The sequence below is a fragment of the Oncorhynchus keta genome, chromosome 21, assembly GCF_023373465.1.
Source record: "Oncorhynchus keta strain PuntledgeMale-10-30-2019 chromosome 21, Oket_V2, whole genome shotgun sequence".
NCBI lineage: Eukaryota > Metazoa > Chordata > Actinopteri > Salmoniformes > Salmonidae > Oncorhynchus > Oncorhynchus keta.
In genome coordinates this window covers 42,719,844-42,743,553 of record NC_068441.1, presented here as the reverse complement: position 1 = coordinate 42,743,553, position 23,710 = coordinate 42,719,844, and the positions used below count along the sequence as shown (strand labels likewise).

Genomic DNA, 23,710 nt, shown 5'->3' with positions numbered 1-23,710 from the left:
GGTCACGTGCTGGTTTCAACTTCCTGTTTACCACTTGTTCCTTGAGACAGTTCACGGATTGCAACACTTCAACAGTCGTGTGATCTTTCATCAAGACTAATAAATACGCGTTTGAATCGCTGCTGCTAAGGATTTAATCGTTTTGGAACCGGTAATATGTTTTTGTCATTACTGGGGAAGAGGAGAGAAAATGAATAAATGACAGAGGAAACGTGACTAGGCCAGGAGTCCTCGCGATTTCCTGAGTCAGGCGCCCGGAGTATTCCTCTGCCAACAAATGCTCAATACCAAACATACGAGTGATGAGGGCAAGGATTAAAAACCAGTCAACATTCATTTTTCTCGGAAAAACGTTTAGTAATGTGTTGGATTTAACTTTAAGTGTGGATACTTCCTAACATTAGTTAACTAACGTCAGCTACCGTAGCTAGCCAACCAAATCCACCACCACTAGCTTAGCCACGTAAACAAATTACTATACATTCTGCTTGCCTGGCAAGTTTTACTCGGAAGGGTTAGCTAGCCTGCTGGCTGGTTAATACATCTTTGTTTCTAGAGGGTACCAGCACAGCGGTGCCCTGAATTCGGGGAGAATACCCGGCTCCGGCCCTTTCAAGCGGGCAGTCAGGAAGAAACTGGCTGGGAAGGGATGGCCTGGTGGGTCTTCCCGTTCCCAAGGTGCTGCGGTGTTTGAGGGCGGAAGAGTTCGGATAGAACCCACGGTGGGTCTCGGCACGATGATGTCTGCATTCCCTTCCGTGTCTGGGAGTCTCACGGACTCCGGGCTAATGATATCAGGCAGAAAGACTGAGGAAATAGCGGATTTGATAGATTTGTTTTCGAAGACACAGTACAGAGCGAAAGAAGTCACGCTACGGGTAAGTCCGAGGTCCTCAGCATACATGTTTTTAACTGTTATTTCTTCATGTCATTATAGCCATTTGTGTTTACTCCGAGATGGTGTGCCATCCGCCAAACGTCCCTTACCTTTACGCGTGCTTCAAATAAACAACAGCCTGCAGTGCCTAGTGCCAGCAATCAAACAAAATCAAATGTATTTATGTAGCCCTTCGTACATCAGCTGATATCTCAAACTGCTGTACAGAAACCCAACCTAGAAGCACGGTGGCTAGGAAAAACTCCCTAGAAAAAGACTGCTCACCTGCTCCAGACGTTAGAATCTCCTTCCTTCGGAGGTAGCCTATTTCTTTAACTGTCCAGATACTCAGGCTTAGTCAAGCCTTTTTCATACGACTTCAAACCCACCAACAAAAACAAACAGACTATACAATGAATGAAGGTGTCCTTATTTTGGGGGTAATGATGAGATGGTACGCATATCGGTTCATATTCTTCATAAATCTAGTGGTTATATTTCATATGATTTAGAAGTGACCAAACACGCAGCAGGAAATCCTTCACAAGCCACCTTTTAATGTGTATGTCTGCAGTTACTCATGAGCATCACCTAAAAGTTGACCGAAACCACTGTGGTTGAAAATAGGCCTACATTTTGGGACATGGGACAACTGTACCATTGGCTCTTCCCAGGTTGTGGCCAATTAACTGAGCTACACATCCTGTTTTTCCTTCTTTGTGTGGGGGGTGACTATGCGTTTCACGGAAGTCTATCAAACACCACTTTGGAATATTTGTCTCTTACAGGTCGAGACGATAGAGAAGCGTTGCTTGGAGCTCTTTGGCCGAGACTACAAGTACAGTGTCATCCACAACGCCAACGGGGAGGTGTGTGGCCACTACCCCCGACAGATGGTCTTCCTGGAGTATGAATGTACAGAGCTCCATAAAGACGGGTACCGTACCTACCTACGTTACCTTAACAAGGTCATCAATGAGGCTGTCTGCAAATATTAGACCTACTAGATGTCCAGTTCTTGTTTCCCCAGTCCTTGTTTCCTCAACTTCTCTCAAAGCACATTGGAGGAGGAGGACCGAGGGAGGGACCTTGGATCCTCTCCCCCAATAGGCTTTGAGAGGAGTTGAAGAAACAAACAAGGATTTGACAGCCAGTAACATTCTCAGTCACAGCCTGAGACAAAGTTCAGTCCACTTAGTCACCAATTACACTGTTGTTTATTTGTGTGTACCATAGTCCACAGCCCATATTCAGATATGATGAATGTGATCTTGGAGTAGGAGTGCTGATCTAGGCTCAGGTCACCTGGTCCCTATAGTCTTATTCATTATGATCTACAAAGCTAAACTGATCCGAGATCATCTTTTCTAATTTGAGCTGGATTAAGAAAACAGGCCCTGACCTGTTAATGGACAGAAAACAAAACGGGGTTAAATGTAGTCCGGTCGACATCTTCATGATTCATGACACCGAGGGGGTTGGAAATGTCTGAGGTTCTCTAATTATATTTATGATTAAATGGGAAATGTTATGGGAGCGTTCTATTTTGGAATGTGTTCGGAAATAGAATATGTACTTTTGACCTATGAGTAGAGGAGCGCAAAGCTTCTAAGAGCCACACAGTGAGGAAGATGTCTCAAGGTTTAAAAAAGTGATTTTGTCAGACTGGATAACATGTTCATGGGGAGAATGTATTCCCTTCATGCGTTATGTTTCTGTATGTCTGTGACCTGTCCCATAGTTGCCCTCTACGTGAATTCATAAGTCGGGGGAAACAGCCACTCAATAATTCATGTAAACACCCATAAAATGTTTGCCCAACCAGGTTATCTAGAGCTAACAAACACACGAGTGAGATGGATTTTATGTCATTGTTTGTGTTGTTGATTGTCACTAAATAGGGGCTTTAGGCTATGAACTCACTCAAGAATACCCATTAGTTTGGATGTTAAAATGAAAACGCTGAATACTAAATGGGGTTGAGTTACATGCTGACCAAACCACTCGCGTGCATGCTGATTTTTGTAACCCCACATCAGGACACGCAGGTTGAAATATCAAAACAAACTCTGAACCAATTATATTAATTTTGGGACAGGTCGAAAAACATTAAACATTTATTGAAAATTAGCTAGCTAGCTTGCTGTTGCTAACTAATTTGTCCTTTGATATAAACACTGGGTTGTTATTTTACCTGAAAGGCACAAGGTCCTCTACGCTGACAATTAATCCACAGATAAAACGGTACACCAAATTAGTTTCTCGTCACTGGTCAAAAGTAGCGCACTAAATAGGGAATAGGAGGCCATTTGGGACATCCTCCTCCTCCATTCACCCCTAAGCTGCTCCAGGGGCTTTGGCTGTACTGTGGTTGAACCTGTACCTCTGGCGCAGAGCCAATCTTACTGGACTGTATGTGAGCCGTCAGTCTCTGACTATTGGGGTAGTTTGATGTGTTATTTCGCTACACTCGCATTAACATCTGCTAACCATGTGTATGTGACAAATTTGATTTGATTTTTCACTTGCTACATTATATAATATTGCTATATTGAGGACTATGATTCATGTAGGTATTGCTTTGTTTTAACATATCAATGAAGATATATTGCTATTTTGTATATTGATGATCCATGTATTGCTGATTTTTATAATTTATTTCTCCATTGTAATGAAAATATATTGAGGATCCATATATTGCTTTGTTAGAATATATCAATGAAAATCTATTGCTGTAGTGAGGAGTATGTTGCTTGATATCTTGCTGCTGCTGTCTCCTTAGGTTTGAGAGCACAGTCCAGATCACCAAGCTGCAGGATCTGGTGAACCGCAGTAAGATGGCCCGCTGCAGAGGGAGGTTTGTCTGCCCTGTCATCCTCTACAATGGCAAAGTATGATTCGTGTATATATATATATATAGATATATAGATTTGTATCTATTTACATATTTATTTATATGTAAATATATTATTTATATACAGTACCATTCAAAAGTTTGGACACCTGCTCATTCTAGGGTTTTTCTTTATTTGTACTATTTTCTTCATTGTAGAATAATAGTGAAGACATAAAAACTATGAAATAACACATATGAAATCATGTAGTAACCAAAAAAGGGTAAACATATTTGAGATTCTTCACAGTAGCCAGCCTTTGCCTTGTGCACTCTTGGTGTTCTCTCAACCAACTTTTTATTTATTTAACCTTTATTTAACTAGCCAAGCCAGTTAAGAACAAATTCTTATTTTACAATGACTCCCTACCCAGGCCAAATCCCTCCCCTAACCTGGATGACGCTGGGCCAATTGTGCGCTGCTTTATGGGACTCCCGATCACGGCCGGTTGTGATACAGCCCGGGATCGAACCAGGGTCTGTAGTGAAGCTTCTAGCACTGAGATACAATGCCTTGTGCAACTTCTGCTCCATAAGGTTGTCACCTGGAATACATTTAATTTAAAACGTGTGCCTTCTTAATATGTGTAATTTCATTCCTTAATGCATTTGAGCCAATGAGCTGTTGTGACAAGGTAGGGGTGGTATACAGAAGATTGCCCTATTTGGTAAAAGACCAAGTCGTTATTATGGCAACAACAGCTCAAATAAGCAAAGAGAAATGACAGTCCATCATTACTTTAAGACATGAAGGTCAGTCTGTCTGGAAAATGTCAAGACCTTTGAAAGTTTCTTCAAGTGCAGTCTCAAAAACTATCAAGCGCTATGATGAAATTGAATCTCATGAGGACCGCCACAGGAAAGGAAGACCCAGAGTTACCAATGCTGCAGAAGGTAAGTTAATTAGAATTAACTGCACCTCAGATTGCAGCCCAAATAAATGCTTCACAGAGTTGAAGTAACAGACACATCTCAACATCAACTATTCAGATGAGACTGTAAAGCAGGCCTTCATGGTCAAATTGCTGCAAAGAAACCACTACTAAAAGTTTACCAAAAAGAAGAGACTTGATTGGTCCAAGAAACATGAGCAATTAGACCGGTGGAAATCTGTCCTTTGGTCTGATGAGTCCAAATTTTAGATTTTTAGTTCCGACAGCCGTGTCTTTGTGAGACGCAGAGTAGGTGAACAGATAAATGATCTCCGCATGTGTGGTTCCCAACATGAAGCTGGAGGAGGAGTGCTTTGCTGGTGCTTTGCTGGTGACACTGTCAGTGATTTATTTAGAATTCAAGGCACACTTAACCAGCATGGCTTCCACAGCATTCTGTAGCAAAAAGCCATCCCATCTGGTTTGCACTTAGTGGGACTGTTTTTCAACAGGACAATGACCCAAAACACACCTTCAGGTTGTAAGGGCTATTTGACCAAGAAGGAGAGTGATGGAGTTCTGCATCCGATGGCCTGGCCTCCACAATCACTCAACCCAATTGAGATGGTTTGGGATGATTTGGATCACAGAGTGAATGAAAAGCAGCCAATAAGTGCTCAGTATATGTTGGAACTCCTTCAAGACTGTTGGAAAAGCATTCCTCATGAAGCTGGTTGAGAAAATGTCAAGAATGTGCAAAGCTGTCAAGGCAAAGGGTGGTTACTTTAAATAATCTCAAATATAAAATATTTTGATTTGTTGAACAGTCTTTGGATTCCAAATGTGTTATTGCATAACTTTGATGTCTTCACTATTAATCTACAATGTAGAAAATAGTAAAAAACTTTAATGAGTAGCTATGTCCAAACTTTTGATCGCTACTGTGTATGTATATGTGTGTATGTAAATGTGTTTTAAAAAAATGATGGATATGTTGCTTTTATTTTACTCCTCACCTTTGAACAAGGAAGTGATTGTGTCAAAAACAACAATGAGAGGGAGGCTTGATTGACAGGTTTCTAGACTATTGAGATGAGTTGTAAGCTAGCTAACCAGCGTGTGCGCTAATCCTTTGTTGTCTTACATTGCAGCATATCTGTCGCTCATCCACTCTGGCAGGCTGGGGGGAGCTATATGGGCGCACAGGCTATAACTACATCTTCTCAGGTGAGACTGGTACAAAATACATTTTGTCAGCAAGGAAAACTCTTAATATAGTTCATTAAGCATCTCAGGGTTGGTCAGTTTTCCCCTTTTGATCATAATTAATAAGATTACATGGACAGGGAGAACTAGATCCTAGATCAGCATTCCTGCTCTGGGAAGCTTTATGAATACAGGACCAGATACATTTTAATCTGGACCCATTTAAAAAAGGGCAAGTTTTCATGTACTGCTTCCACCCAGTTTCACGTTTGTGTCTGAAATGCTAACGTTTGGATCTACTCACCTTTGTCAGCAAGCGTCTCACTTTTTACTGCTGCTCTTGAATTATTTGTTACTTTTTTTCTCCTTCTTTAAAAAAAAAGTATTTTTCATAAGATCAAACGCTGCTGCTGTATTTTCACTTGTTTGGCTATAGTCCATTCCCCAAGCCAGTTTTTGAATATGCATCCCTTTCCTGAAGAAAGTGTCTGTATTCGATATTTGAAAAGTCCCTTTATTGCGGATAAATGGATCCAGTTTAGAATTTTGTTGTCGTGATGCAGCTCTGTCTCCGTCTTCCTCTCCCTAGGGGGGATTGATGACACATGGGGGGCAGAGTCTGAGCCAGAGGTTCCAGAGGACGACAGTGCCGGGTTGGTGTCTTTTCACATGAGGGTTTGGTTTCTTTGCTTGATTCAATACTCAAAATGCCACAGACATTTGAGTGGTAATGTGATGATGTCTAAAACCATAATTTCTTTGCACTATTTCTCTCCCTCCTATCACTCTCTCTGTGTAGCCCTTCTCAATGTCTTTCTCTCCCTCCTATCGCTCTCTCTGTGTAGCCCTTCTCAATGTCTTTCTCTCCCTCCTATCACTTTCTCTGTGTAGCCCTTCTCAATGTCTTTCTCTCCCTCCTATCACTTTCTCTGTGTAGCCCTTCTCAATGTCTTTCTCTCCCTCCTATCGCTCTCTCTGTGTAGCCCTTCTCAATGTCTTTCTCTCCCTCCTATCGCTCTCTCTGTGTACCCCTTCTCAATATCTTTCTCTCCTTCCTATCGCTCTCTCTGTGTACCCCTTCTCAATGTCTTTCTCTCCTTCCTATCGCTCTCTCTGTGTACCCCTTCTCAATGTCTTTCTCTCCCTCCTATCACTCTCTCTGTGTACCCCTTCTCAATGTCTTTCTCTCCCTCCTATCGCTCTCTTTCTTTTTCTTGCTTGATTGCTGAAAATACTAAATACATGTTAGTGGTTCTGTGTACTTCTCTGCTCAACCATCTCTGTCTCTCTTCAGCAATGGGGACTCTCAGCTCTTTGACAAGGTGCGGGGTCTGGACATCAAGCTGCTGCGCTACCTCTCTGTGCGCTACATCTGTGACCTCATGGTGGAGAACAAGAAGGTCAAGTTTGGCCTAAAGTAAGTCAACACACCCACACCCTCACCCAGCCAACATTCTTAATGTATTCAACACACCCAGCCAGCATTCTTAATGTATTCAACACACCCTCACCCAGCCAGGATACTTCATGTATTCAACACACCCAGCCAGCATTCTTAATGTATTCAACACACCCTCACCCAGCCAGGATACTTCATGTATTCAACACACACACCCAGCCAGCATTCTTAATGTATTCAACACACCCAGCCAGCATTCTTAATGTATTCAACACACCCAGCCAGCATTCTTAATGTATTCAACACACCCTCACCCAGCCAGGATACTTCATGTATTCAACACACACACCCAGCCAGCATTCTTAATGTATTCAACACACCCTCACCCAGCCAGGATACTTCATGTATTCAACACACACACCCAGCCAGCATTCTTAATGTATTCAACACACACACCCAGCCAGCATTCTTAATGTATTCAACACACCCTCACCCAGCCAGGATACTTCATGTATTCAACACACACACCCAGCCAGCATTCTTAATGTATTCAACACACACACCCAGCCAGCATTCTTAATGTATTCAACACACCCAGCCAGTATTCTTAATGTATTCAACACACCCAGCCAGCATTCTTAAGGTATTCAACACGTCCTCACCCAGCCAGGATACTTCATGTATTCAACACACACACCCAGCCAGGATTCTTAATGTATTCAACACGTCCTCACCCAGCCAGGATTCTTAATGTATTCAACACGTCCTCACCCAGCCAGGATTCTTAATGTATTCAACACGTCCTCACCCAGCCAGGATTCTTAATGTATTCAACACGTCCTCACCCAGCCAGGATTCTTAATGTATTCAACACGTCCTCACTCAGCCAGGATTCTTAATGTATTCAACACGTCCTCACTCAGCCAGGATTCTTAATGTATTCAACACGTCCTCACTCAGCCAGGATTCTTAATGTATTCATGTATTCACACGTCCTCAGCCAGGATTCTTAATGTATTCAACACGTCCTCACCCAGCCAGGATTCTTAATGTATTCAACACGTCCTCACTCAGCCAGGATTCTTAATGTATTCAACACGTCCTCACCCCAGCCAGGCCATTCTTAATGTATTCAACACGTCCTCACCCAGCCAGGATTCTTAATGTATTCAACACGTCCTCACTCAGCCAGGATTCTTAATGTCCTCACTCAGCCAGGATTCTTAATGTATTCAACACGTCCTCACTCAGCCAGGATTCTTAATGTATTCAACACGTCCTCACCCAGCCAGGATTCTTAATGTATTCAACACGTCCTCACACAGCCAGGATTCTTAATGTATTCAACACGTCCTCACTCAGCCAGGATTCTTAATGTATTCAACACGTCCTCACTCAGCCAGGATTCTTAATGTATTCAACACGTCCTCACTCAGCCAGGATTCTTAATGTATTCAACACGTCCTCACTCAGCCAGGATTCTTAATGTATTCAACACGTCCTCACTCAGCCAGGATTCTTAATGTATTCAACACGTCCTCACTCAGCCAGGATTCTTAATGTATTCAACACGTCCTCACTTCTTAATGTATTCAACACGTCCTCACTCAGCCAGGATTCCAGGCCAGGATTCTTAATGTATTCAACACGTCCTCACTCGGCCAGGATTCTTAATGTATTCAACACGTCCTCACTCAGCCAGGATTCTTAATGTATTCAACACGTCCTCACACAGCCAGGATTCTTAATGTATTCAACACGTCCTCACTCAGCCAGGATTCTTAATGTATTCAACACGTCCTCACTCGGCCAGGATTCTTAATGTATTCAACACATCCTCACTCAGCCAGGATTCTTAATGTATTCAACACGTCCTCACTCGGCCAGGATTCTTAATGTATTCAACACGTCCTCACTCGGCCAGGATTCTTAATGTATTCAACACGTCCTCACTCAGCCAGGATTCTTAATGTATTCAACACGTCCTCACTCAGCCAGGATTCTTAATGTATTCAACACGTCCTCACTCAGCCAGGATCCTTAATGTATTCAACACACACTCACAGGTTGGTCTTTTGGTAGCATTATGTTATGTAATATACCTGACTCCTAAAGTGTACCCTTGTTTGCATGTTGACCTTTGCATGTGTGGCAGTGTTTTTGTCAAAAGGTTGTGTGTGTGTGTTTATTTACCTAGGTGCCTGCGTACTTTTTTGATGTAATTGTGTGCGGCAGGTTGCCTCAAGGTTAGAGCGTTGGGCCAGTAACTGAAAGGTCACTGGTTCAAATCCCAGAGCCGATTAGGTGGGGGAAAAATCTGTCGCTGTGCCCTGAGCAAGGCACTTAACCCCAATTTCTCCAGGGGCACTGGACAATGGTGACCCTGGCTGTGACCCCACTCCCTCCGGGTGTATCGGTGGAGTTGGAATATGCAAGACACACATTTCCAGTTCACACTTGTACAAGTGTGTAACAGGACAAATATAAGCACCCCCCAAATTATTATTATTATGTAATGTTGATGTATGCGTGCTTGCTATGTGTGACAGTTAATTAGGGAATCATGTCATGTATACGCACCGTTAGACAAGAATGTTCAGTATGAGGTTAGTGCTTCAGGTATGTTGTAGCTGCTTCATCACATTGGGAATATTTTCTCTCTTTACTCTTTTATTTGATCTGTCGTCCAGTGTCACCTCGTCTGAGAAGGTGGATAAGGCTCAACGATATGCAGACTTCACCCTGCTCTCTGTGCCTTACCCAGGTAAAAACCCTTATCCAGGAAAATCCCTAACTCGTACCCAGGTAAAACCCTTACCCAGGTAAAACCCAACCCCCTACATTTTAAAAATACATTTATTTATTAACTTTTTATCTACTTTTAATAATGTCGGTTTTATTAGGAAAAGTAGGTTTCCACACACAGTTTATGTACAATAGTTACATAGACAACAGAAAGGCAGTTGGTAAGCCTTACAATGCATCCTTATTGTTATAGCTACACTCATCCTCAGAGAGAGAGAGAGCTGTCCTCTTCTCTATGCATACCATTTTTTTTGTACCACAACACCAGGGCTGTATTCATTAGCATACACGGTTTTCAACTGAAACTGGAAACAAGTGGTTCTTATTGGATCCTCCCTGTTTCTGTTTTCTTCTGTTCGCTGTCTAATGAACACCACCTCTCTCTCTGTGTCTCCAGGGTGTGAGTTCTTTAAGGACTACAAAGATAGAGACTACACCGCTGAGGGACTAGTATTCAACTGGAATCAGGTATTGTGTTTGACGCACACACACAATCTCTGAGATTCCTCATATCTATCCATCCAGATGAACTGTTCTCAGGGCTTGTATTGACAATGCGTCTTGAAGTTAGGACTACTGATGTAGGATCCGGTCCCCCCTGTCCATTTATCTTATTCATTGTGATCTCAAAGACAAAACTGAACCTAGGTGAGCACTCTTACACACTTTATGAATAGGAGCTCAGATCTCAAAGACATAACTGAACCTAGGTGAGCACTCTTACACACTTTATGAATAGGAGCTCAGATCTCAAAGACATAACTGAACCTAGGTGAGCACTCTTACACACTTTATGAATAGGAGCTCAGATCTCAAAGACATAACTGAACCTAGGTGAGCACTCTTACACACTTTATGAATAGGAGCTCAGATCTCAAAGACATAACTGAACCTAGGTGAGCACTCTTACACACTTTATGAATAGGAGCTCAGATCTCAAAGACATAACTGAACCTAGGTGAGCACTCTTACACACTTTATGAATAGGAGCTCAGATCTCAAAGACAACTGAACCTAGGTGAGCACTCTTACACACTTTATGAATAGGCGCTCAGATCTCAAAACATACTGTTTCATTGTTAACCTTCATCAACAGGATTTTGTGGATGCTCCTTTGACAATCCCTGTGTGCTTTACCAAGAACTTGAATATAGACTGGAGTAAATATCAGGTATGTCTACTAATACCTGAATATCAGGTGCATCTACCATTTTCCCTATATAACCATAATTATACTGTATTCAATCAGTGAGCTGTAATTCTGAGTCTTTCCTGATATTTGTGGTCTCACAGTGACCTCTGTAGGTGGGTTATGAAGCTGCATCTGTTTGCTGGCTAATCATTTCTCATGTTAAACAAAATGTCTTGATATTTATTATGTCCATTGTTCCATTGTTTTCAGATTTAGCTGATTAGCAGATTTTTTTATGAAAGTTGTACTTGCTATAACTGTGATATATGGTTTCTGAAATAAGTTAAAAAAAATAAATAATTTGACAGCCCTAATTTAAATGCATATGTTTAGGTTATAAGCGATACAGTCCCCACACCAGGGCCACGTTCACTTGGCAAATGTTGTGGAATGTTGCAGATAGACATGTCATGAATAGCGCTGATGTGATTCCTTATTCCACATGTCTGTCTGAACGTTAGTGCACCCCAGATGAAAACGTGTTAAAACTCTGTGTTCCTCTGTGTTCCTCTGTTTCAGTCTTGGGACCTGGTCCAGCAGACCCAGAACTACCTGAAGCTATTGCTTCACACCATCAACAGCGACGGTCAGTGCCTGTGTGTGTTTGTGGGTCTGGTGTGTTTGTGGGTCTGGTGTGTTTGTGGGTCTGGTGTGTTTGTGGGTCTGGTGTGTTTGTGGGTCTGGTGTGTGTGTTTGTGGGTCTGGTGTGTGTGTTTGTGGGTCTGGTGTGTGTGTTTGTGGGTCTGGTGTGTGTGTGTTGGTCTGGTGTGTGTGTGTGTGGTCTGGTGTTTGTGTGTGTGGTGTGTGTGTGTTGGTCTGGTGTGTGTGTGTGTGGTCTGGTGTGTGTGTGTGTGGTCTGGTGTGTGTGTGTGTGTGTGTGTTGGTCTGGTGTGTGTGTGTGTGTGTGTGTTGGTCTGGTGTGTGTGTGTGTGTGTGTGTGTTGTGTGTGGTGTGTGTGTGTTGGTCTGGTGTGTGTGTGTGTGTGTGTTGGTCTGGTGTGTGTGTGTGTGTGTGTTGGTCTGGTGTGTGTGTGTGTGTGTTGGTCTGGTGTGTGTGTGTGTTTGTGTGTTGGTCTGGTTTGTGTGTTGGTCTGGTGTGTGTGTTTGTGTGTTGGTCTGGTGTGTGTGTTTGTGTGTTGGTCTGGTGTTTGTGGGTCTGGTGTTTGTGGGTCTGGTGTGTGTGTTTGTGGGTCTGGTGTTTGTGGGTCTGGTGTTTGTTTGGGGTCTGGTGTTTGTGGGTCTGGTGTTTGTGGGTCTGATGTGTGTGTGTGTGGGTCTGATGTGTGTGGGTCTGATGTGTGTGGGTCTGGTGTGTGTGTGTGTGTGGTGTGTGTGTGTGTGGGTCTGGTGTGGGTCTGGTGTGTGGGGGGTGTGTCTGGTGTGTGTGTGTGTGTGGGGGTGGTCGGGTGTGTCTGGTGTGTGTGTGTGGGGGGTGGTCTAGTGGGGGTGTGTCTGGTGTGTGTGTGTGTGTGTGGGGTGGTCTGATGGGGGTGTGGGTCTGATGTGTGTGTGTGTGTGTGTGGGTCTGATGTGTGTGGGTCTGTGTGTGTGTGTGTGTGTGTGTGTGTGTGTGTGTGGGTCTGGTGTGTGGGTCGGGTGTGTCTGGTGTGTCTGGTGTGTGTGTGTGTGGGGTGGTCGGGTGTGTCTGGTGTGTGTGTGTGTGTGTGGGGGTGGTCGGGTGTGTCTGGTGTGTGTGTGTGTGTGTGGGGTGGTCTAGTGGGGGTGTGGGTGTGTGTCTGGTGTGTGTGGAGGGGGTCTGGTGTGTGTGGGTGGGTCTGGCTCCTTTCAGGAAGTAAATTGACCTAGAAAAGACTGGTTAAGAGATCTCATATCTCAAAGGGTCCAGTGAGGGTCTCTGAGATGCTGAACTACTAGTCTTGTTCATGGGCTTTATTCCTCATCACTTCCTAATCTCTATGAAACCTTGTGTCAACCTTAATTTCTTAAGTGGTTCCGATTTGGTTGTGATTGGGTTTGCTCCCTGTAGACGAGAGCGGTCTCCTCGTGCACTGCATATCCGGTTGGGACCGGACACCTCTCTTCGTGTCACTCCTGCGTCTCTCGCTGTGGGCAGTAAGTGTTCTCCTCTTATCTCTCTCTTTTATTCCTGTCCATCTGTTTCTCTCTCTATTTTTCTCTCCGAGGCTTGGGCGGCCTTCATACCGACCTTGTGCCATACCAGGGTATTTGGTAATTCCGGCATTGCTCACAAGGGGCGCTAGTTTCAAAACCCACTGAACCTTTGTAATCCAAAGGTTAGCAATGCTAACAAGTATATGTTAAATCCCGTAGGGAATGCTAACTTAATGCTAACGATTGCATTGTGAACATTTTATAGTCTCTGACTTAAACTATTTTCATGACAGACATCCCAGCTCATAAAAGTATACAAGTAACCAACAAAATGCTACTCACAGTTTTCTGCACCCTCAAAACAAATATTACATAGCAAGGCTCATGATCCAGAAGGAGATTTTCTCATTTCCGGCATGGTTAGCAGATGTTATTGCGAGTGTAGTAAAATGCTCGTGCAAATCTTAACACTACAGTGTCCAATGGAATTGTAGATGATTCTGTGTTTCTAACTACAGTGGGGCAAAAAAGTATTTAGTCAGCCACCAATTGTGCAAGTTCTCCCACTTAAAAAGATGAGGCCTGTAATTTTCATCATAGGTACACTTCAACCATGACAGACAAAATGAGGAAAATAAATCCAGAAAATCATATTGTAGGATTTTTTATGAATTTATTTGCAAATCATGATCCTATGATGAAAATTACAGGCCTCTCTCATCTTTAAGTGGGAAAACTTGCACAATTGGTGGCTGACTAAATACTTTTTTGCCCCACTGTATGTGGCAACCGTTTGTGGAAGGCCCTTTCCTGTTTCAGCATGACAATGCCCCTGTGCACAAAGCGAGGTCCATACAAAACTGCTTTGTCGATATCGGTGGGGAAGAACTTGACTGGTCTGCACAGAGCCCTGACGTCAACCCCATCGAACACCTTTGGTATGAATTGGAACAACGACTGCGAGACAGGCATAATGCTATTGTGGCTGAATGGAAGTCCCCACAGCAATGTTCCAACATCTAGTAGAAAGCCTTCCCAGAAGAGTGGAGGCTGTAATAGCAGCAAAGGGGGGACCAGCTCCATATTAATGCCCCTGATTTGGGAATAAAATGTTCACATACTTTTGCTACTATATTAGCTAACCAAATGCACAACTGCAGAGCATTTAGCACATTGTGTGTGTGCTTGTAAACCAACACCAGGTCACTGGTTACTACCTGTACTCTTCATAATGAAAGATGTGACAGGTGAAATGAAGAACGCAATCTGCTTTATCTCCTAATGTGTTGCACAAGTTGACTGCAGGTATTTACATAAAGAGTAGCAAAACATATCCAAATGTATTAAAAAATGTAAATAGTTTCAACGGTATTGAAAAACCATCCCGTGGTTATTTCCAAATAACTCGGTATACCGTAAATACGATATACCTCTCTCGCGCTCTCTTGTTCTCTCTCTCTACCTCTCTACCTCCGCCAACCAGGTATCCATTTTGCAATTCAATTCCAAAGGCACTTCTTCAAAATTAATGTTCTGTAATCCCACAATGAATTAATCAGCCTTGACCCCTCCGTGCACCCCCCATTTTATATATTCATATGCAAATGGATTTCAGATTCAAGACCCACCGCTTAATCACCAGATTCAATATTCAGTGTCTGCGTTTATTTAAAATGTAATATTAGGTTTGGCCATATAAATATGCATCATATTTCAAATACTATTTGAAATCTGTTAAATACTTTCAGCATTTGCTTTAGCTTGCCCAAAGTGTCAGGTGGGTGGGTTTTGGCAGATTGGGGACTGTTCCATTAAACCAGGGAACCTCAATCAAGCCCAGCTTAAAGGGACAATCAGTGGTTGAAACAATAACAAAGTGTTTTCTCTGCCACTGTCTCTCTAAAAGCTGAAGGATAGGGCTAGAGAAATGTAATCAATCTCAAATTCAAAGACAGGACTGATGTAAGGACTGACCATCCATGATATCATCATTGTTGTTTTAACCATTTTTTCAGGCTCTGCATTGTTTTGTATACATTTTACTTTGTTTATGAATATTGGAGTAAAACCATCTTATATTTTGGGCTCTGATGGGATACGACAGTTAAATTAAGCTCATAAATTAAATTCTTCAATGGGTACATATCATTTAATGGGTGTCGCAAAAATCCATGTAGCAATTGCTGATTGCCTCTTCAAGTATTTGAAATGATTTCAAAATAATATTTGAACCCAGGAATTTGTACCTGACACTTTTCACTACATCTATCATGCATGGTATATCTTACAAACGGAATTTAAAAAATAGATGGAGGATTGCGGCGAGCTCGTAATCCAACGACCATGCCAATGCCACCATGTGGTGCCCATTGAGGCTAATTTGCATTCTTGAATGATTTTGTTTCTAGGATGGTGCCGTCCACGCCAGTCTGGAGCCGGCTGAAATCCTCTATCTGACCATCGCCTACGACTGGTTCCTCTTTGGGTAAGGATTCACATTGAGCTCACAATGGACCTCTTCTCATCTCTTCCTCTTCTCTTTCTCTTCTCTTCCTCTTTCTCTTCTCTTCTCTTTCATATGTATATAATTACCGCTGTGCATCTCTCCAATGTTTAACTCCTCAAATGGAGTCAAAAAGAAAACGTCCGCCCTCCAGATAGCCCAATAGAGTAATTATTCTTGTCCAAACTCCTGGGACTGCTTTCAAGGAGGAGGGATGGGACCAACCAAGAATAGTACACACACATCTTCCATTCTTCCTTCCTACGATCCATCATAATTGGGCATTTTTTTTCAACTGTCGGGTTTGATGTGGTGGTCTGTATTGATTTGTGTTATCTCTCCATCACTGAAAGGTAGACCCAGCGATATGATTTAGATGCTAGAAGTAAATGGCATAGTGGGTAGTTTTCTGCAACAACTAAGAGTGTTGAAGCGCAAGGCTAAACCTTTCTGCAGCGTGAAGAGAAGCCGTGCACATGCACAAAGACTTAGTGTGACTGTGTGAGAGCGAAGTCTTGCATCGTACCAATCGCAATATCTGCAGCGCTGCTCGTGGCAACGTCATCTCGCTCGGTCTAACTTTAAACTCCCATTGAGAGTTGGTTCATTTGTTCGTTTTACCTTTAAATGTGAAAGGTGACTTGACTGATTCGGGTTCAAAGCCATAGGTCAGAGATGATAGGAGGAATGATGGTCAATTGGTTATTGGTATACTTTTGTAAACAATGAGTTCTAAACTGAATCCTCTTCTTTTTGCTTTGCAGTCTCCATCTTCACTTTGATCTTAAGATTTATACTGTTTGAACAAATAAGTATATAAATTGTAAAAGTATAACTGGCACACCTACATTGTTACCAGGATCATGGATCATGGAGAAAACTGTACACTGAATAGAAAGGAAAAGGAATTGAGAAAGTATGAAGGCGTTAAATAGGTTGGTTGAGGATGGTGGCTCATAAAAAGGTTAAAAAAAAGTAAAGGGTTCTTAGCTAGATTTTTTTTGATGGCGATCATTGTCACCGATCTGGTCTGTGTTTCCTACAGTCATATGCTACCTGATCGCCTCAGCAAAGGAGAGGAGGTCAGTAGTACTCTAAGACAATATTAATGCAATGGCATGTGTGTGGAATATTAAAACATTGATTATATATTTTTCTATTTAGTTAATATGGTTCTTGCCCCCAAGTTCAAACACTGTTTCCAACCTCTTGAATTAGTTTTTTTTAGGAATTTACTGCATCAAACTAGATTGAATGGCTTGTAAAGATAAGAGTACAGCTTTGTCTGATACATTTTATGAAACTGATATACCAGACTAATGTAACTATTCACTAAGTTTGTTCCAATTTTCAACTAAAGTGAGGTTTTTGGGGATGTTTTTCAAAACTAGAGGGCAGTATTTTGTCATGTATTTAATTAATCTCCAACACTAAACTCCTTCTATTCCTCCTGGCAGATTTTCTTTTTTTGCTTCAATTTTTTGAAGCACATCGTCTCAGAAAAGTTCTCTGTCATGAAGAAACCGAGGTGAGTGAAATGTCACGGAACAACAGACGGTTGAAATGTAAATGCACTTTTTATAAAACATTGTCCGTCCCTGAAATGGAAACCCTAGTCCTTATATATAGTACACTACCATTACCAGAGCACTATTGGCCCTGGTCAAAAGTGGTGCACTATATAGGGAATAGGGTGCCATTTCAGGGACGCATACATTGTCAATCAGCCTGTACACCCAGTGTACAATGCCCTTAAGCCACTCTTTTAAATGTTTCAACAGGAGAGTTGTAAGTATACATACAGCCACTCAGGGCAATAATGCTGTTATTTCATGGTCCGATTCCCACTATGACAAAACAGATTTTTTTTAAGATTTTTTTTTTCTCTCTGTTCTTTGATGGCTCGCTCTCTTTCACTTTTTTTCTCTCCTCCCTCCCTCACTCTTTTTTTTCTTTTTTCTCACTCCCTGTCTCTCTCTCTCTCGGTGTGTATTGTTTCAGCATCCCTTTTTCTCTCCAGTTTCCACAGAAGGAAAAACTCTAATTTCAAAGACACTGATTTCACAGTGGATGACCTCTGCCAGTTGAGTAAGTTGTTTCCCTGGAGACATTTCAAGAGCTTGAGACTAAGGTTCTATCAGCGTTTTTGACCAAATTGAGTTATTGACAGCCTTGTTCTGTTCAATGTTCTCTAGCCATGTAGTACTCTAAATACCACAGTTTAAGTTGTTAGAGAAAAAATACAATAAACAAATTGCTGACACCATTCAAACAAATGAGGGTTCGGAACTTAATAGCCAGTTATCTCAATCATATTTTTGCAGATTGAACCTTGTAGTCTCAAACTCTCGATTTGTAACAGTTTATTTTCTGCATCAAAAGGGGGCTTAGGTGTTGATGTTTTTTTTTGCATTTTTAAAGCTTATGTCATGCAATGTTATGCATTATGCCATGGCTAATCCTGTGATATTTTGCTCAAACATAATAACAAAATGTATACTGCTAAATTAATTGTTTTGGGGAATTTTCAATTCTCCCTGAGTGTCTTAACTTTTATTTTGGTGATTGTTAGTTTTCAAAGATTATACTATCAAAATATATAGGTCCATTATCTTTTCTACGTATTTTATATCTGGTTTTAATCATTACATTTGACACTGAACTTTTTCCATACCATATTATAATTTAGCTTTACAGTTTGGACTTAAGCAACCTGAAAAAGCGGTTAGGCGACCCTCCAAGGATTTCAATGGCAGAAAATCCCTGTTGTATGAAAGGGATAATCAACAAGAGGCTATGTATTTTATGGAAAATAATGCATGATCTGAAAGATGTGTGCCACGACTAACCTTCCACAGAACTGCATTATTTTCCAGAGAACACATACAGCCCGAAGTTGATTATCCCGCTTATGCAATGACTATAATTTAAACACACTTGTCGCTAGAAAATGTGTTAATTTGCCGATAGAAATGCACTGAAGTAGCTAGCTAGCAAGTTTACTAGATAGCTACAGCAGTTGCCTTGGTAACCAAACTGACTGACTGACTTGCTAGCTTAGCTATCCAAACCATCAGTCCTCTTAGTTTGCAATGAAAATCTAATTAAACAATGGCAATAATATTTTAAATTCATATTTTGCTTTCAAAAGCAGCTCAAATATAGAACATGTAAGAATGATATTCATAGCCATTGAATATTGCTGTGCATTATAGGGAGATAATTCACACTCTCCTCTAGTGCGTCGTAGCACAAACCTTCCACATCAGGCATTATGTTCCATATAACTTATAGCCCCTCGTTGATTATCCCTTACATAATATTTTATGACGTCACAGTACCTACATGTACTTGGTAGTCTGTGGCTCATTAAACAGGTTTTCTTTTCTTTTTTAACTAGGCAAATTCTTATTTACAATGACAGCCTACCAAAAGGCCTCCTGCGGGGACTGGGGCTGGAATATAAAATATAAATATAGGGCAAAACACACATCACGACAAGAGAGAACACTACATAAAGAGAGACCTAAGACAACAACATAGCAAGGCAGCAACACATGACAACACAGCGTGGTAGCAACACAACATGACAACACAGCGTGGCAGCAACACAACATGACAACACAGCAGCAACACAACATGACAACACAGCGTGGCAGCAACATGACAACATGACAAACATGACAGCGTGGCAGCAACAACATGACAACACAGCGTGGCAGCAACACAACATGACAACACAGCGTGGCAGCAACACAACATGACAACACAGCGTGGCAGCAACACAACAACACAGCGTGACAACACAACATGACAACACAGCGTGGCAGCAACACAACATGACAACACAGCGTGGCAGCAACACAACATGACAACACAGCGTGGCAGCAACACAACATGACAACACAGCGTGGCAGCAACACAACATGACAACACAGCGTGGCAGCAACACAACATGACAACACAGCGTGGCAGCAACACAACATGACAACACAGCGTGGCAGCAACACATGACAACACAGCGTGGCAGCAACACATGACAACACAGCGTGGTAGCAACACAACATGACAACACAGCGTGGTAGCAACACAACATGACAACACAGCGTGGTAGCAACACAACATGACAACACAGCGTGGTAGCAACACAACATGACAACACAGCGTGGTAGCAACACAACATGACAACACAGCGTGGTAGCAACACAACATGACAACACAGCGTGGTAGCAGCACAACATGACAACACAGCGTGGTAGCAACACATGACATGACAACACAGACAACACAGCGTGGTAGACAACACAACATGACAACACAGCGTGGTAGCAACACAACACAGCGTGACAACACAACATGACAACACAGCGTGGTAGCAACACAACATGACAACACAGCGTGGTAGCAACACAACATGACAACACAGCGTGGTAGCAACACAACATGACAACACAGCGTGGTAGCAACAACATGACATGACACATGACAACACAGCAACACAACAACACAGCGTGGTAGCAACACAACATGACAACACAGCGTGGTAGCAACACAACATGACAACACAGCGTGGTGCAACACATGACAACACAGCGTGGTAGCAACACATGACAACAAAGCGTGGTAGCAAAACATGACAACAAAGCGTGGTAGCAAAACATGACAACACAGCGTGGTAGCAACACAACATGACAACACAGCGTGGTAGCAACACAACATGACAACACAGCGTGGTAGCAACACAACATGACAACACAGCGTGGTAGCAACACAACAAGGTTGCAGTATAAAACATGGCACAAAGGGCAAGAAGGTAGAGACGACAATACATCACGCAAAGCAGCCACAATGGTCAGTAAAAGTGTCCATGATTGAGTCTTTCAATGAAGAGATTGAGATTAAACTGTCCAGTTTTGAGTGTTTGTTGCAGCTCGTTCCAGTCGCTAGTTGCAGCGAATTGAAAAGACGAGCGACCCAGGGATGTGTGTGCTTTGGGGACCTTTAACAGAATGTGACTGGCAGAACGGATGTTGTATGTGGAGGATGAGGGCTGCAGTAGATATCTCAGATAGGGGGGAGTGAGGCCTAAGAGTTTTTAATTTTTTAAATAAATAAGCATCAACCAGTGGGTCTTGCGACGGGTATACAGAGATGAACAGTTTAGAGCAGTATAGAGTGCAGTAATGTGTCCTATAAGGAGCACAAGACGTGTGGTAGAATAATTAGTATCGCTGATAATGAGGATGGTATGCCATAATAATGAGAACTTTAGATAGTTCATTATTGTATATTACATAAGGATAGAGGTTTGTACAGTGGTGCTAAGAAACTTCAGAAAAGCCATGGTATGAATTCCCACTGTACCTCAGTTCTGATTTAACATGATGAGCTTTTATGTCTTGTCCCCTCGACATGATACACAGAGCATTGAACGGAGCTGCATTTACAGCTACTGGAAACAATTCACCAGATGTCCAGTTTGTGAATGCAGCTTCCACCCACCTCATTTCATAATAATTATGTTTGTTGATATTGACTCTTGCGTTCACAGACCTATTTGTCTCCATGTAAATGGTTGAGGCTGGGTTTGACTACATGCTGTCACCTACTATGACGTCTCTGACCATTAGCTTTCATGTTATGATTCCCAGGGATCCCCTAAAACGGCAGACTTATTGTCCATATCTCTGGCAAAAGTCATGTATTGTCCATATCTCTGGCAAAAGTCATGTATTGTCCATATCTCTGGCAAAAGTCATGTATTGTTTGACTAAGAATTCTTGTGGTTTCATGAGACCCAAAATTCTTAAATATCAAATGTATACATGAACCAACATACAGACAACATTCCTGCCAAAATGTTACAATTGGCAACTTCCAGTGTATTTTTAATTAGTACCTACCCTACAACTAGTCTCTCCTCTGATTGGTCTGATGGCCTATCCGCTAAACCCGTGTCTCCCGTGTGATTGGTGCAGAGTCCAGGGACCGGGGCAGCGTGACCAGCCTGAGCAGTGACTTCTCTCTGATCACAGAGGACATGGGCGGAGCCACCTGCCTCACCAACGACGCCGTGGACCTGTTTTCCGGCCAGCCCCTGGCAGCCTCCAGCTGGTGAGTTCTCCTCTCCGTCTGTCTATTGGTGTGACCCGTAACGTTAGTATAAAAATAATGATCTTAATTGAATCATTTAGTTAGCACACGCTTTGTGTCTGCCCTGCTCTATATGTTGTGTCATGTTGACAAGTCTTCCTTCCATCGAAGTCCAGTATGGTTGTAACTTCTATGGAGAGAATGTGTTCTCAGCCAACTTGCCTAAAAGTAATACCAAATGAAGGGTAAGATAACGTCAAACCTAACTCTCCTTTCTATGGCCTCCCAGGAGGAAGGGACACAACTCGTCCCCACAGACGGTGCTGTGGAACCGGCCCAACCCCCTGCAGGAGCGGCTGGCCCACCCCCTCAGTCAAGAAACCAAGTCCTCCAGCTCTTCCTCCTCCAACCAATCAGAGACGGGTTTCACGCGCGCAGGCAGCAGTCCTATGTCTGTGCCCGGGAGAAGGTAAGCCTTCACTTAGAAGTCAGTCGTAGTTTTTTTTATTTGAACGATTTATTTTCAGTCTATTCAGAAGGCGATGGTATGAAATGAGTGTGGAAACAGAAATAGAGGTGCAGCATGGGGTCGGAAGTGGGAAGTTTACATACACCTTAGCCAAATACATTTACACTCGTTTTTTCACGATTCCTGACATTTAATCCTTGTCTTAGGTCAGTTAGGATCACCATGTCAGAATAATATTAGAGAGAATGATTTATTTCTTTCATCACATTCCTACTGGGTCAGAAGTTTACATACACTCAATTAGTATTTCGTAGCGTTGCCTTTAAAATAGTTTAACTTGGGTCAAAGCTTTCCACAAGCTTCCCATAATAAATTGGGTGAATTTTGGCCCATTCCTCCTGACAGAGTTGGTGTAACTGAGTCAGGTTTGTAGGCCTCCTTGCTCGCACACACCTTTTCAGTTCTGCCCACAAATTTTCTATGGGATTGAGGTCAGGGCTTTGTGATGGCCACTCCAATAACTTGACATTGTTGTCCTTAAGCCATTTTGCCACAACTTTGGAAGTATGCTTGGGGTCATTGTCCATTTGGAAGATTCATTTGTGACCAAGCTTTAACTTCCTGACTGATGCCTTGATGTTGCTTAAATATGTCCACATAATTTTCTACCTCATGATGCCATCTATTTTGTGAAGTGCACCAGTCCCTCCTGCAGCAAAGCACCCCCACAACATGATGCTTCCACCCCCGTGCTTCACGGTTGGGATGGTGTTCTTCGGTTTTCAAGCCTCCCCCTTTTCCTCCTTTTCCCTGCTGTGGATATAGATACTTTCGTACCTGTTTCCTCAAGTATCTTCAGAAGGTCCTTTGCTGTTGTTCTGGGATTGATTTGCACCTTTCACACCAAAGTACGTTCATCTCTAGGAGACAGAACGCATCTCCTTCCTGAGCAGTATGACGGCTGCGTGGTCCCATGGTGTTTATACTTGCGTGCTATTGTTTGTACAGATGATCGTGGTACCTTCAGGCGTTTGGAAATTGCTCCCAAGGATGAACCAGACTTGTGGAGGTCTACAATTATTTTTTCCTGAGGTCTTGGCTGATTTCTATTGATTTTCCCATGATGTCAAGCAAAGAGGCACTGAGTTTGAAGGTAGGCCTTGAAATATATTTACAGATACACCTCCAATTGACTCAAATCATGTCAATTAGTGCATCAGAAGCTTATAAAGCCATGACATAATTTTCTGGAATTTTCCAAGCTGTTTCCAAGCTGTTTCCAAGCTGTTTCCAAGCTGTTTAAAGGCACAGTTAACTTCTGACCCACTG

General features: G+C 42.4%; 1 protein-coding gene across 4 annotated transcripts in view; it reads left to right on the top strand.

The window, feature by feature from the left end:
- LOC118399711 (myotubularin-related protein 14-like) overlaps positions 1–23,710 on the top strand; it is a 30,387-nt gene continuing 6,677 nt past the window's right edge. For 2 of the 4 annotated variants that reach the window (XR_008074578.1, XR_008074579.1), the window contains exons 1-18: positions 1–878; positions 1,666–1,814; positions 3,660–3,768; positions 5,794–5,869; positions 6,438–6,501; positions 7,143–7,265; positions 9,938–10,011; positions 10,450–10,520; positions 11,149–11,223; positions 11,764–11,830; positions 13,231–13,316; positions 15,725–15,801; positions 16,865–16,901; positions 17,277–17,347; positions 17,840–17,907; positions 21,798–21,933; positions 22,202–22,381; positions 23,390–23,534. Coding sequence is in view for 2 of the 4 variants with exons in the window: in XM_052473958.1 (XP_052329918.1) it covers positions 738–878; positions 1,666–1,814; positions 3,660–3,768; positions 5,794–5,869; positions 6,438–6,501; positions 7,143–7,265; positions 9,938–10,011; positions 10,450–10,520; positions 11,149–11,223; positions 11,764–11,830; positions 13,231–13,316; positions 15,725–15,801; positions 16,865–16,901; positions 17,277–17,347; positions 17,840–17,907; positions 21,798–21,933; positions 22,202–22,381 (1,604 nt within the window). In the remaining 2 variants the exon portion in view is untranslated. The remainder of the gene's footprint in view (positions 879–1,665; positions 1,815–3,659; positions 3,769–5,793; positions 5,870–6,437; positions 6,502–7,142; positions 7,266–9,937; positions 10,012–10,449; positions 10,521–11,148; positions 11,224–11,763; positions 11,831–13,230; positions 13,317–15,724; positions 15,802–16,864; positions 16,902–17,276; positions 17,348–17,839; positions 17,908–21,797; positions 21,934–22,201; positions 22,382–23,389; positions 23,535–23,710) is intronic. The other 2 variants (XM_052473958.1, XM_052473957.1) reach the window with 1 other exon arrangement.